Source organism: Brachyhypopomus gauderio, chromosome 17, assembly GCF_052324685.1.
Source record: "Brachyhypopomus gauderio isolate BG-103 chromosome 17, BGAUD_0.2, whole genome shotgun sequence".
Taxonomy (NCBI): domain Eukaryota; kingdom Metazoa; phylum Chordata; class Actinopteri; order Gymnotiformes; family Hypopomidae; genus Brachyhypopomus; species Brachyhypopomus gauderio.
In genome coordinates this window covers 17,193,423-17,205,552 of record NC_135227.1, presented here as the reverse complement: position 1 = coordinate 17,205,552, position 12,130 = coordinate 17,193,423, and the positions used below count along the sequence as shown (strand labels likewise).

The following is a 12,130-nucleotide window of genomic DNA, read 5'->3' as shown; positions in this document are numbered from 1 at the left end:
TGCGTTTTCACTTTCAAGTATTTTTAACCAGCTTCTTTGCTGGTTAAAAGAGAATACATTTCTAAACTAGAGCCACATACCTAAACACCTGTGAGTATAAAGTAGGGTTATAAAGTGAAAGCAAAAATGGGCACAGGGAGTGACTTCAGCCATGACAAAATATATTTATTGCACAAAAATGACAACCAGCCTGTTAATTTCTGCAGTTACCAGTCATACTGAAAATGCCATTGCTCGGCACATTTCCTTTTTGAAAATAAATGATAAAAAAAACTTTAGCTGCAAAACAGCTGTTTAAATATGAAAATTAATAAATGAACATAGAAAATGTAAAAAACGTTCCTCATTGCCAGAATACGGGGGGGCGGGAGGAAAAAAAAGTATAAAAGTCACAGTTTAGACCTAAAACTGCAATCTAGTTGTTCATTTAATCAGCCATACATCCTGACCTCATTCCTTTTGTGTCTGCCCTACATTGGGGATTTCCACAATGCATTTGACTGAATCATTGTAGAAACTTCCAGCACAGTCTGAACCCCCAAAGACCAAGACTGTGTGTTGAGTGGATAGGTGGGTATAACCACAGTCTTTTTGGTCCCTCACACCTGTCCCCGAGACAGGAGTACTCCACAGGCCAATCAGACTGTGGCCAGCACGAGGCTTTGAACAGAGCAGAGGTGCCACCACAGACACCCAGGAGTTGGTATCTGCAAAAACCACAAGCAATAAATATACAAATACCATTAGTGCACACATCTGCAAGTCAGCAAATACAAAGACTTGCAGGAGTGGATTTGAAGCAATGAAACTCCTTGGCACATCATCTTTGCTCTTCGAAAGGCCAGAGAGGTGAAGGTTGGTGTGGCTGACCTAGACTGAAGAGATGCAGATCTTGTAACGCCCCTAAAACACTGCACCCTCCGCTGATCAGCACCCTGTTGTCAGACACGGGCAGAGCAGCATGAAACCTGGACCACCCACACAAACACCCAACAGCCTCATGAATCATCAGATTGACATTTGGATTCTGTTCAGTACTTAGGAGTCTCGTGGCCCAGACAATTACAATGAACAAAGCTGCCCCATTCGGCTGATAAAAATTCATTTCACAAGAGGTATGTAGGTGGAATTTCATAAAATTTTGGCCCTAGACCATTGTCCACTCCGCTGTAGTGCACATAAGACTAAGTTCAGTAAAAAACTCGACTTGGATTCCTATTGATTTTCCATCAAGGATACATGATTTGAAAAGATAAATTATTAATTTGGAGAACATTCTTACCCACGAGCCATTGGTGGCATGTTGCACTTCACTGCAGTGTATTCCATGAAGCCTTATCAAAGAACAGAATACGAGTGATGGACTATCTTCAAGAGTCATAACAGTTACTCAAGTGACTGCTGAAATTTCTATTACCAAGATCTAGAACGTGGAGATCATTGAGATAAGCAGCAGACTTTCTACCTCCAAATATGACTAGCTTGTTGGACAGTAGAGTAGTGGAGTGCCTGTCATGACAGATAGAAACAAAATACTATGCATCCTGAAATTTAGTTTTTCCTATAAGCTCGGAAGACATGACCAAAATAAATAAATACTGACCCAAACCTGGGAAGAGGACGGTCACCCTCCACAATTGGTTGGTACCACAGCTCGTGTTCAGGGTTGAAGATGTACAACGCATTGCTGCAAGCTTTGCCCCCAGGGACGTGGCTAGGCCGCATCCCTCCAAATACGTACAGCTCATTTTTATAGATGGTGGCACTGTGGTGAGCTAAAGATGGCACGTTTCCTTTGGCCTGAAAGAAATTGATGCATTTGAATCGATTTTAAGACTAGTTGTGCATGCACACTCTCCTAAATAATTAATGCAGTTTATTTATTGAACACTTCGAGCATGTTCAGAAGTAAACGGCTCACTGTCACTCACGTTGATGACTTTCCACTTCCAGGTCAGCGTGTCTAGCATGTAAATATCACTGTAACGCTGGCCTTCTCTCAGGCCTCCATACACATAGACAACCTTGCGGTCGGGGTCAAAGGCTGCAGAATGACCTTGAGAGCTGGGTGGGACGGGCCCAGCTGCAGAGGAGTGTATCGGAAACCAAAAATCTCCATCTGGAGACAGTTGAGAGTAAACAAAAACAACAACAAAAAGTCCCCCGTTCATATTTCACCATCGTTCGTTTCAGTAAAGGGTAGATGAGATGCAGCCATTGTACATGCAAATGTGCAAACACACCAATCTCCAACTTCCATATGGAGTCTGGGCAGTGAGTGTGGTCTGCAGCCTCCCCTCCAATCAGAATAGCTGTATCAGGGTCACTTAAACACATGGTATGGCTCCAGCGCTGTGACGGTTGCTCTGGACAAAACATCTTAAGCATTCTTTTGTTCTATAAAACTCAGCTGACATGTCACAATATTAAATGTAAATAAATGCAATTAAAAAGGCTCTAGAATCCAGAAAGTGATTTCTTAATACAAATAAAATAGATTGTGGAAGCAGGTACCCGCCCTGGAACTCCTTCTGAGGACTTTCTTCTCCTCATTGTGAGACACGGACATGCTTAGTTTGAGCTTTTTGGGGCTTGAGGCATGGCTTGATTTACAGGGCGATTCAGGTCCCTCAAATTTCCAAATGCGTCTCCTCTTTTCTGCCACGGTCCTCTTAGGAGATTTATCCTTCACATGAAGGGAATAAAGTTGCTTCAGTACAAGGAAATTAACACCAAAGTTATCCAATGTGAACTACATATTTATACAAATCAAGCCCCGAAAGGGTTAATTGAAATATACTATAGTATAATCAAAAGCAGATACAACCAGTTAATTGTGTTAAAATTATTTTGCAAAAATCTTGTGTAAATAAATAAATAAATAAATAAATAAAGTAAAAAAGTAGAGTCAAAGGATGTTCGATTTGAACTTGGTAAACACCAAAGACTGATGATTCCTTACCACAGTCCACACTCCCAGACTGGCGTTCTGCATCTGTCCCTTGCTTGTTCTGAGCTCAGCATAGCTAACCGTGTCCTCAGGTGATGATCTTTGAGATGTGATCTTGATAGACACAAGCATGGTTACATTATCAACAAAATGGTGGTCATCTTAATACTTATTTTTTTGCTGTTGTTTTTTCTGGGCAGTCAAATGACTTGTGTGCCACCAAAGCATTTGGTTAGAAATAAACTCTCATGAGGAACAAGATCAGCGTGTGATGTTTCATTTCCAGAGGCCACCACAGTGCTCCTGGTCAGATACAGAGCCTGCACTTACAGCAGCCGTCTGAGATGCAAACACGTTACTAAAACAATCAGTGAACAAAATTAAAACGGGAGCAAAGTTCAAGGGAAGCTTTAAAACTACTCACGTTGTTATTGCTTCCAGTGCTCAGATGGGTGTGAGATAGACTGGGGTCCTGGCTGTGGGGCGGCCGCTTCCGTGACACCCGCGGTGTGCTACTCACAAAGTTGGCCTTCACCTGGATGATGAACAGAGGGGCCCAGTTATGCCAGTACAGGGTATCTAGCACTAGGACCCTGGAGCGGTTATTTTCTCCATGGTCCTAGCGCTAGATTCGGCAAAGTTCACATCGCGCCAGAACAACTAAACAACACACACTTATAATAATTTAATGCCTCCCCTCATAAAATTCCAGACATTTTAAAACATTTTTAGGCCTTGAATATGGAAAACTAAATGTAAGACTTTTTAAGGACCCGCGGGTACCCTGTCAGTAGGTCACCTGTACAACACATCTCACCCCAGTAGAGCACACTGAACGTTTTGGAAATATACACCATATATACAGAAAGCCTGCAGCATGGCATCATGTGAAGGGAGATAGGCCTATTAAGTGACGTTAGAAGATGTAAATACCTCTCCACACACAGTAAGCAACACTTTTGCACATACACCTCTCCTTCTCCTCCTTGTTGATTCGGCCAAAAGGTCACGCGTCCAGTCTCCTTCCCAGACCAGACACCTTCCGAGGTTAAACATAATGTCGGGTATATTGCAGGTTGTCCGCCATATGAAAACAAAATTATATATATTCCTACCTTGAATGTGACGAGAGAACTCCAATTTTCTGCGGATTCACGTCGGGGCTTACAAATACCTCGATGAATATACTGGTCTCACAGGAAAACGAGGTCCACTCTCCTAGGCCAAACACCACCAGCTGCTTGGGCAACGGCAGCGGTAATTTAACCTGGTAGCTCCTGCGGTTCACGTTGCTGAAGACACATCCACAAAGTTCACACACCAACAAACCATTCAAAGCAAGACTGGTAACAGTCCGTTAAATGAGCACCCCCACCTTATGAACTGACGAGGTGCTTCATGTAAAGACCACAGCACAAAAAAGTTAATTTTTCCCATGTTGGGGCTTAATTTGAGACACCGGACACCCTTACCTGAACGCCGAGGAAGCGCTTCTCAAACGGCTTTTTAAAGTGAGGAGATGGAGTTTTGCACCCGGAGGTGGAGATGTGACTCCACCTACAACCTGTAGGAGGTTTAGTATGACGGGCCTAAAGCAGGACCTATCGATATTATTCATTTATCTTGAATTAGGACGCAATTGTAAAGACAACCAATGCATATGAGCATGAAGGCAATACAAAATAACATGTGCGCCGTTGTTTATTCATATATATTTTGACAAAGATAAGCAGTGTAAAAGCAAAATACATTATATATATATTTATATAGATACATCACAAAGAATGACGACATGGTTGACCAAGCAAACAAACCCCACACTGACCGTTTTAGGTATTTCAGCAGCACAGTTGGAACAGTCCTTTTGGTACTGAACCCCGGACAGGACGTGGAGGCGGGGGAAAAATTGACTAGTGACCTAATAAAAAAAAGGTTTTTGTAAGATCTAGAAAAATTTTGGTTTTTTTTTCTCCTCAGCCATTTAACAACCCCACCCCCATACCACTTCCAGGGTTCTGTACTATGGAGACATGCAAATAATCATAAAACCATAAACTACAAAAACTCTGCGTGTGGTCTCTGCGTACAGCCTGGCCACAGGTGTGTCAGCAGTGTCCCCGTGGGCTGCAGCGTCTGGTCCATATCTGAGTGCTCTCTCAAACAGGTCACATCAACACAAAGTGATGTGTTATACAGTGAGCAATTTTCGAAAAATAATAAAAGTAAAATATAAACCAACAGAACACTATAGCCCTCAGTAGAGCTTTGTGTAACATTGCACATTTAATACACACACACACACACACACACACACAGAAAGCTGCAGGTATTTACACATCAGAACGTTTCTAAAAAGCACACGTCGTCGTCTATAAAGACCTGACCACTCAGAGACCCAACAGGTGCCAAACTGCCCTTCCTCCAGCAAAATGGATGAGGGAGTTGTAAATATTGAATCAGTTATGTAATAAATTAGTTTTTCACAACATGAAATGGTATCCATTTAAGTCATAAAAAGGCAGGCCGTGGCCATTTGTTGTAGCTGTATCCCTGGTGACTGATTTAATAGAGCTTTAGTCTGAGGTAAGAGAGGCAGCTTTGAAATCTATAACCGATGTGTTGTTCTCTTGTTCTCCAAGCACATGGAGATTTGGATTAAATAGACACATTAATGTGCAGAAAAGGTACCATAAGGCTACTGAAATAATCATAATAGATTTTATGCAATTCAGATGATCTACACTGGTTGCGTTTTATCTGGAACCTGAATATAAACAAAAAACCCTTTATTATTATTCATCACCTGATTCAACAGTGGCTACTGCCACGTCACACACAATGGCTTTCTCCATCTGCTTCCAAACGCACCCCGCATTGGTGAGCTCCCATTGGACCTGAATAACCGCTTCCCTGAACCGCTAGATTACCTGATTACTGAGGCCAGTCATGCTGGGTTGGGCGGAGACGATCTAAATATAAACCATATATGGGCACTTCACAAATTCTTTGCACACAACATTTGAAAAATACATGGAACACATATACGCAGACCAAGCTTCATGATCCCACTCACATTTAAAAACATTTCATATACAATAGCAAAAGAACTTGATCTGATTGGGCCAGTGATTGCAGCTACTTAATTAATGTACAAATCAACAATAGCAGGAGTGACATGTATACAGTGCAGTAAAATATATATATATATATATATATATATATATGTGATCAAAAATATATATATGATTGAAACATTCTTTTGCAGATGCCATGCTTGGTTTCTCAGGCACTATAGTAAACTCTGTAATACAGAGTCTTGTTCCGCCATAAGGAGTAGGAGTTGTCGAATTTGAGGAGGTACGTGCCTTCTCCTGGGAAGTCATGGCTGCCACCTTGAACTGACAGGTGACTGTCCTGCCGGTAGACGGGGAGGATTTCTCCCAGGTTGGAGTTGCTCACCGATTTCGATCCCTTTTCCACGTCCCCTGGAACCACAGGTCCTGCAAGACAACAACAGACACGGGGTCAGAGTCCACTGCTGGTTTTAGACTCAGTAACATTCTTTTATCAACCCCAGCTTGCGGGTCATAGTCGTTTCAGATTTTACTGACAAATGCCATTAGCCACACATCGTTGTTTAGATGCATTTCAAGTGACTAAGATTGCTGTTGCCATTCTTGTACTATGTGTTTCAAGTTCTGCTATTGTTTCTGACCATTATTGGACCTGTTGTTGATTTTAAAAAATGCTTTTCAGGTCCTTCTAGCAAAGTTAAACAAAGACAGGAAATGGAACAGGATGCATACCCCCACTCTCAAGCTCAAGCTCGTCTTCATCCTCGTCATCGCTCGATTCACTAATGTGTACCGTAATGGCTCGGCTGGTGACGGGAGACCAGTCGAAGTAGACGCCGAAGCCGATGTCGTAGCCGTCTGTGGCGAACTCCCAACACACCCGCTTGGCCTCGGGCACGGTGGGCACATTCACGGTCATGATGTCGCCGCGGTAGATGGTCACCACGCTGTCCTTCTCCTGCCGCAGCTTGGATTTCAGCTCCTTCAGGGCCGAGGAGGTCCACGTGGAGGCTGGATGCAGGGGTGGCAGGGCTGCAGCACAACACGAGCTGGTGTTTACAAGTTATTTATTTTTACAAGTTATTTATTTACTTAATGGGCAAAATAAAAAATGAACTCAAAAATATCACTAAAAAATTATCACTTAACATAATAACCGATACCTATATTGACCTGATTTTTTTTTTAAATGCAACAATTATACTTTATGGTTTCATTGAACAGAAGTGAAAGCTGTACTCAAGTCCTCCCGGTAGCCCTACACCTGGGTTACCTGTACCATATATAATCTGTGACCAAGGATTACTGTCAGCACAATGGACCATGTTCTCATTAGGAACGCTAGGACATCAGGGTCCCTCTGACCTCAATCACTGTGCATGAACATGAAACTGAATCCCACATCTAGCGATGCCCACTGCCTCATAATTGAAAAGATGTGTTGGCATCAAACAGGAGACCCCTGATTCACTGAGAACTAGCCAATTACACTGGTGAAAAATGTAAATAAATACATGAACAAATATGTAAATAAATTACACGAAAATGTTTACAAAATCTGATACTGGGATGAGGGTTTAAGCTACAGTGGCCAACACTGTTCATTTAACTTCTCAAAAGGGAATGAATCCATGATTGGGGTTTCTTTTTTTTAAACAGCAAGCTCTCCGAGGGCCATGATGAAAGATGATGAGAAGGTTTCTAGAGCTTAGCATAAGCGCTTTCGGTGGTGGTGTGCGAACCCTTTCTGTCCCCGGGGTCTGAGGTTTTCTCACTGGTACTGAGCTCCTGTGAGTCGCCTGCACCTGGCTCAGAGGGTTTCTCTTGATCCTATTGACAACAAAGATAAAGTCTACATGAACAAATAAAAACTAAACACATTAAAGCACAGGATAAAAAGGAAACTGGTCAAGTATTTGGAGCAGTCGGTCATTATACCTCGGTGGATTGTTGTACATTGCATTTGGCATTGCTGTTATCATCCATTTTAGTGTGGTTGTCCATATAAATGACTGGTTGGGAGAGATCCGTGCTTTGAAGTCTAGAGAAAAGAAAACAATTGTTTAGTTTTCCTTAAAGTATTAGTCTTTATGTACATTAGACCAGTCTTTATTACGACCGCATAACTGAACAGTTATTGTCAACAATGAACACTGTAGATAAAAACCTATGCATAAAAAAGTCTGATACCTGTCCAGGAGGTTTGAGTCGCAGTTTTTTGAAGCTATACCAGAGAAAGAGGAAACGGACAGAGACGACAGTCTGGACTGGAGCTCCGACGTGGACTCTAGATCCTCCATCTCTGGATGGTCAAAAGTTCGAGTGTGTGTCGTTAAAAACACCAGATGCACATCAGACATTAAATACACTTGGCAAAACCCTTACCCTCATTATCAGCAGATTATTTACCAACACCGACTCTCGATCTACAAAGGCAAAGATATCAGATTGATCAACGGACTGGGCTGCTTTCTCCTAAAATATAAGATAAAAATCACCTCTAGCCATCTAGATTAGTTAAGTTGGATAGATTTTTATAATATAGTTGCACACCAACGTCTAGTAGATGTTTCCGTGTGCATTGGGCATTTTGAATGAAATGTTGTCTCAAAGCAACAATGAGTTACGCCCATCTAGATCTATCCAGATAGCATAAATCAATATATCGTCTATCAAAAAATTAAAAATCGTCTATTTTGCCGTTTTGCTAGTTAGATCGCTCTGATCAAAATCAACGTATATCGCAACGAGCAAAAAAATACGCTAAGTTAGCGAGCTACAATGTGAAATTCAAAAAGATTAATAATCATTGAAGTACTTATATTTTGGATATATCTAGGATAAACCAAAAGCTATAACAAAGCTACGATGTTATATTGATAAAAACGGCATTACCTCGATTGGTCTTGTGATGATACACGAAAAAACAACTGTTGCTTGGCTGACAGGATGGCTAGCTAATCCTAGCCGCTCAGTGAAGTCTGACAACCTAGCGATGAGGAGTGTGAAGACTGCAGCAGTGGCCACTTTATATAACTTCAACGCAACTGTGTTACAAAATAAGAGTTCTATTATTATTGTTGTTTTAATAAGAGGCTTTTTAAGAATACCAATGCCCCTTTATTTATTTTCATTCGTAATGCAGTTTACATTTTTTATCTCTACACTTCGTGTTTCATTTGAAACATATATATGGTAAATGGTAAATATGGTAAATGGTATATCAGCTGTGCAGCAAAGAGCAAAATCCGAAACATCTTGTCTCTCTACTTCAATACTACAACTTTTAATATCTATATATTTGGATTTATGCAGTACAAGTTGCTCATCCTTCAAATTCAGAAGCAGTTTGTTTGCACAGCTGATGAAGAACCTCTGTCTGAAATGTCTTTCTCTGGAAACATTGTGCACTTCACTACATTTTTTTTATCTCTCTTGTCTCTGTCTCTCTCTCTCTCTCTCTCATATGAGATAGAGAGAGCCTTGGAGAATGTCTAAAAAGACATTTTTTTTTAAAAGACAAAAAAAAATATTTTTGTTTAAATGCAAAAAGTTGTTTTGTGTGATTTGTTGTCGAAAGTAATTATTAGTGCCTAAAAAAGAAACATCTAAATATTCTGTGGCTGTAATTGGGCCACCAATGTTACAGTGATACTCCAGAGAGCTGCAGGGTCTATTATGGTGCTGCTGACAGATTCAACACTCCCCTGAGTTTAATTATACCTTATTTTATTTTGCATTGGCATTGTGCTTATGAGTAATAAAGACCTAGTGAACAGAAGCTGTTTTAATTCCAGTCCAACTAAAAATGTTATACAATGAATTACATTTTTTTGAGGTGTTTCTATATTATGTCTTCTGCTTTCATCTGATTCACTCTTTCATCTCACGCTTCTCAGCTCACAAGCCAGAAAATGTTTTATGATACATAGCAGAAATACAGCTTTGTAAAGCTTCATGTCCTGAAAGATAAGATGACAATGGAGTCTGCTTTGTCTGCGCATCAATCAAGTTGATCCAGGGGAAAGGCCTGAAAACAGAAAACGGAACCTAATAAACATAACGAGGAGTGATTGTGATGGACATACATCTGAGTGGATTATAAATATGCAGCAAAATTAAACCAGTCCTCCTAAATTGCACCTGGTTAATAATCAATAATGTGCTGCAGTTTGAAACTATCTTTATAAACACTTACTCCTCAGAGTTAGTAAGGGTAGATGCACAGGATGCGTTGACAAAGCTTTGACAGGTAAGTACGCCTGTTGAAGAGCTGGTCTGAAGAAGTTCATTGAGCAGTTGCAAGGATTGGCTGGACCCTAGTCCCTCAGCAGTACAGATGTTGAGGAGACCATAGAGTAAGGCAGATACCCACTGCTGACCCGATGAAAGGGCACCTGATGCAGAAAATGCTAATTAGAGTATAGTAAATCAGTCAGAATGTTCTGGAAGGAATTCACACATGTATTAAACAAGGAGCACATTGGGTCTGCCGCTCACCAGTCACTGACAGTGGGCATGTAGCGCTCACCACTTCCTCGTCTTTCAAGGTTTCAGTCACCTGATTATGGTGGCGTCCCATCTGAGCTGAATCACAGGCTACAACGTCATACTGAGGCTTGAGCACAAAACTGTGACCGAGGAGTAGTGAAAGCCTGAGTAGAGAAAAGTCCCATGAGATCAGTAGAAAGACTCTCTTAAAAAAAAAAAGAAAGAAAAAGAAAGAATAGAATAGAAAAAAACTGTTAATTTTATTTCTTACAATTATCTTGTTATTTAAATAACATTTAAAACCACCATAAAATAATACCGCAATATTAAAAATTGCATTGCCATGCATGTCCCAAGTAGCACGTGAGGTCAGACCTGCGTACAGGAACTGCAGAGGTGAAACTGTACACGAGGCAGTGAGCAGGCAGGTGGGAGCGAAGCTCGGCGCACACGTGCAGCAGCTGAGCGCGCGCGACGCACAGGAAGAGAACATCCGCCCAGCCAGCCAGTCTGCGGTTGTCACGGTAACACGGCACACCGCTCTTTGAAAATTCACCTGCAGCGCAAAGCAGTCGCTACATTTTATCTTATAGAGGTTTTCCCAGCATGAGGCAGTGATCAGTAAATAATAGCTTAGATATAGCACAAAATTATTAGAAGCCAGTACATTAAGAAGGTCTAGTCCAATACAGGTGGTTTTTCATTAAAAAAGAACAATATAAAGACTACAGGAAACCCACAAAAATTATTATTATGATAATTAGCTGCAAAATTGCTTGATAATTTTCAACACTTACTTAGTGTCTCGGGTCTTTTAGTTGAGATATTGATATCACTCGGCCTAAAGCCAGGCATAGCTAGTAAAACCATTGCGAGCTTTTTGCCAATGCTCCCCCCTCCTAGAATGCCAATGTTCAGTGGTCGATGTGATTTATTGGACATGTCCTTTAATTTCTCCCTGCAGAAAATGCGCAACATTAAAGGCTGATCATGTTGGTGTTCACAGCAGATCAATGGTAGTTTATCTAACAAAGTAAAATATAAATAAAACAAAAATAACAATCTAACTATCTATTTATCTCGTTAATTACCTCAATAAAGAGAGAAGCTGAGTGAGGAACACTGCATGTCCGCATCCACACACACTTAAAGCTGCCGCCCGACTGCGCAAATACGTGAAGTTTCTCTCATATTCACTCAGTCCAGTCTCAAATTCAAGAGATGTCAAATTTATTGTCAAGTCCATTGTTTACACCTAATTTAATTAGCTACCTATTTTTGACGGTTTTCTGTGAAAACAGTAGTCCTGCAAGGGAAAAAAAACACAAAAAACACATGAAAATGCGCAGACCGTCGCTGTTCTGGTATCCATAGTAACCAGCGTCTGAAGTGTTTGTGAAGTTAGAAAGTATGCGTCTATTATTTACAAAATAAAAGTCAGGTTATCCGATGGAGAAATTCAGTTAAATCTAAGTATCACTAATGTGTAATAAAATAATATGTTTCGTTTGTACATGGTTTAATCATCTACAGAGTGGATGTCAGTTTCTTCCCATATGACTCTCCTGAGGCCTAAGAAATGCAGAACCCCCCCTCCCCCCCCCCCCCCTTACTT

The 12,130-nt window shown here is 41.0% G+C and overlaps 3 protein-coding genes across 8 annotated transcripts; all 3 read right to left on the bottom strand.

The window, feature by feature from the left end:
* Positions 1-144: 144 nt before the first annotated feature.
* Positions 145-4,583, bottom strand: LOC143480428 (uncharacterized). Of its 3 annotated transcripts, none has more exons than XM_076978123.1 (13): positions 4,423-4,583; positions 4,066-4,242; positions 3,884-3,989; positions 3,375-3,485; positions 2,963-3,064; positions 2,515-2,686; positions 2,244-2,366; positions 1,932-2,119; positions 1,604-1,800; positions 1,418-1,509; positions 1,283-1,334; positions 871-968; positions 145-707 (listed from the first exon to the last, which is right to left on the bottom strand). In XM_076978123.1, the coding sequence occupies exons 1-13, from the start codon at positions 4,566-4,568 to the stop codon at positions 451-453; spliced, it is 1,821 nt and encodes a 606-aa protein (XP_076834238.1). In that variant the 5' UTR covers positions 4,569-4,583; the 3' UTR covers positions 145-450. The 3 variants fall into 3 exon arrangements, with proteins under 3 accessions (XP_076834238.1, XP_076834239.1, XP_076834240.1); XM_076978124.1 differs by having other exon boundaries at positions 871-935; XM_076978125.1 differs by lacking the exon at positions 4,423-4,583 and adding an exon at positions 4,326-4,417.
* A 50-nt stretch (positions 4,584-4,633) lies between these two features.
* tmed8 (transmembrane p24 trafficking protein 8) lies at positions 4,634-9,052 on the bottom strand. 3 transcript variants are annotated; one of them, XM_076978132.1, is made up of 7 exons: positions 8,920-9,052; positions 8,410-8,450; positions 8,215-8,326; positions 7,963-8,065; positions 7,767-7,854; positions 6,757-7,056; positions 4,634-6,450 (listed from the first exon to the last, which is right to left on the bottom strand). In XM_076978132.1, the coding sequence occupies exons 3-7, from the start codon at positions 8,322-8,324 to the stop codon at positions 6,233-6,235; spliced, it is 819 nt and encodes a 272-aa protein (XP_076834247.1). In that variant the 5' UTR covers positions 8,325-8,326; positions 8,410-8,450; positions 8,920-9,052; the 3' UTR covers positions 4,634-6,232. The 3 variants fall into 3 exon arrangements, with proteins under 3 accessions (XP_076834247.1, XP_076834249.1, XP_076834248.1); XM_076978134.1 differs by having other exon boundaries at positions 7,800-7,854; XM_076978133.1 differs by lacking the exon at positions 8,410-8,450 and having other exon boundaries at positions 8,920-9,027.
* Positions 9,053-9,746: 694 nt separating this feature from the next.
* Positions 9,747-12,027, bottom strand: noxred1 (NADP-dependent oxidoreductase domain containing 1). Of its 2 annotated transcripts, none has more exons than XM_076978766.1 (6): positions 11,607-12,027; positions 11,313-11,473; positions 10,891-11,071; positions 10,525-10,679; positions 10,223-10,436; positions 9,747-10,054 (listed from the first exon to the last, which is right to left on the bottom strand). In XM_076978766.1, exons 1-6 carry the CDS (start codon positions 11,759-11,761, stop codon positions 9,925-9,927), a joined length of 996 nt encoding a protein of 331 aa, XP_076834881.1. In that variant the 5' UTR covers positions 11,762-12,027; the 3' UTR covers positions 9,747-9,924. The 2 variants fall into 2 exon arrangements, with proteins under 2 accessions (XP_076834881.1, XP_076834882.1); XM_076978767.1 differs by having other exon boundaries at positions 10,223-10,421; positions 11,607-12,018.
* Between the last annotated feature and the right edge of the window lie 103 nt (positions 12,028-12,130).

What these genes read in the sequence shown, in the direction of transcription:
- noxred1 (XM_076978766.1), bottom strand. Translation starts at nt 11,761, where the DNA reads ATGGACTTGACAATAAATTTGACATCTCTTGAATTTGAGACTGGACTG. An exon ending in CAGCTTCTCTCTTTATTGAG is followed by an intron (nt 11,474 to 11,606) that starts GTAATTAACGAG and finishes CATTTTCTGCAG; the next exon opens with GGAGAAATTAAAGGACATGT. An exon ending in ATGCCCACTGTCAGTGACTG is followed by an intron (nt 10,437 to 10,524) that starts GTGAGCGGCAGA and finishes TACTCTAATTAG; the next exon opens with CATTTTCTGCATCAGGTGCC.
- tmed8 (XM_076978132.1), bottom strand. Translation starts at nt 8,324, where the DNA reads ATGGAGGATCTAGAGTCCACGTCGGAGCTCCAGTCCAGACTGTCGTCT. An exon ending in GACTCAAACCTCCTGGACAG is followed by an intron (nt 8,066 to 8,214) that starts GTATCAGACTTT and finishes TCTTTTCTCTAG; the next exon opens with ACTTCAAAGCACGGATCTCT. An exon ending in AGACCCCGGGGACAGAAAGG is followed by an intron (nt 7,057 to 7,766) that starts GTTCGCACACCA and finishes GTTGTGCTGCAG; the next exon opens with CCCTGCCACCCCTGCATCCA.
- LOC143480428 (XM_076978123.1), bottom strand. Translation starts at nt 4,568, where the DNA reads ATGAATAATATCGATAGGTCCTGCTTTAGGCCCGTCATACTAAACCTC. An exon ending in AGCGCTTCCTCGGCGTTCAG is followed by an intron (nt 4,243 to 4,422) that starts GTAAGGGTGTCC and finishes ATGTGTCTTCAG; the next exon opens with CAACGTGAACCGCAGGAGCT. An exon ending in GCACTGGAAGCAATAACAAC is followed by an intron (nt 3,065 to 3,374) that starts GTGAGTAGTTTT and finishes GTGTCTATCAAG; the next exon opens with ATCACATCTCAAAGATCATC.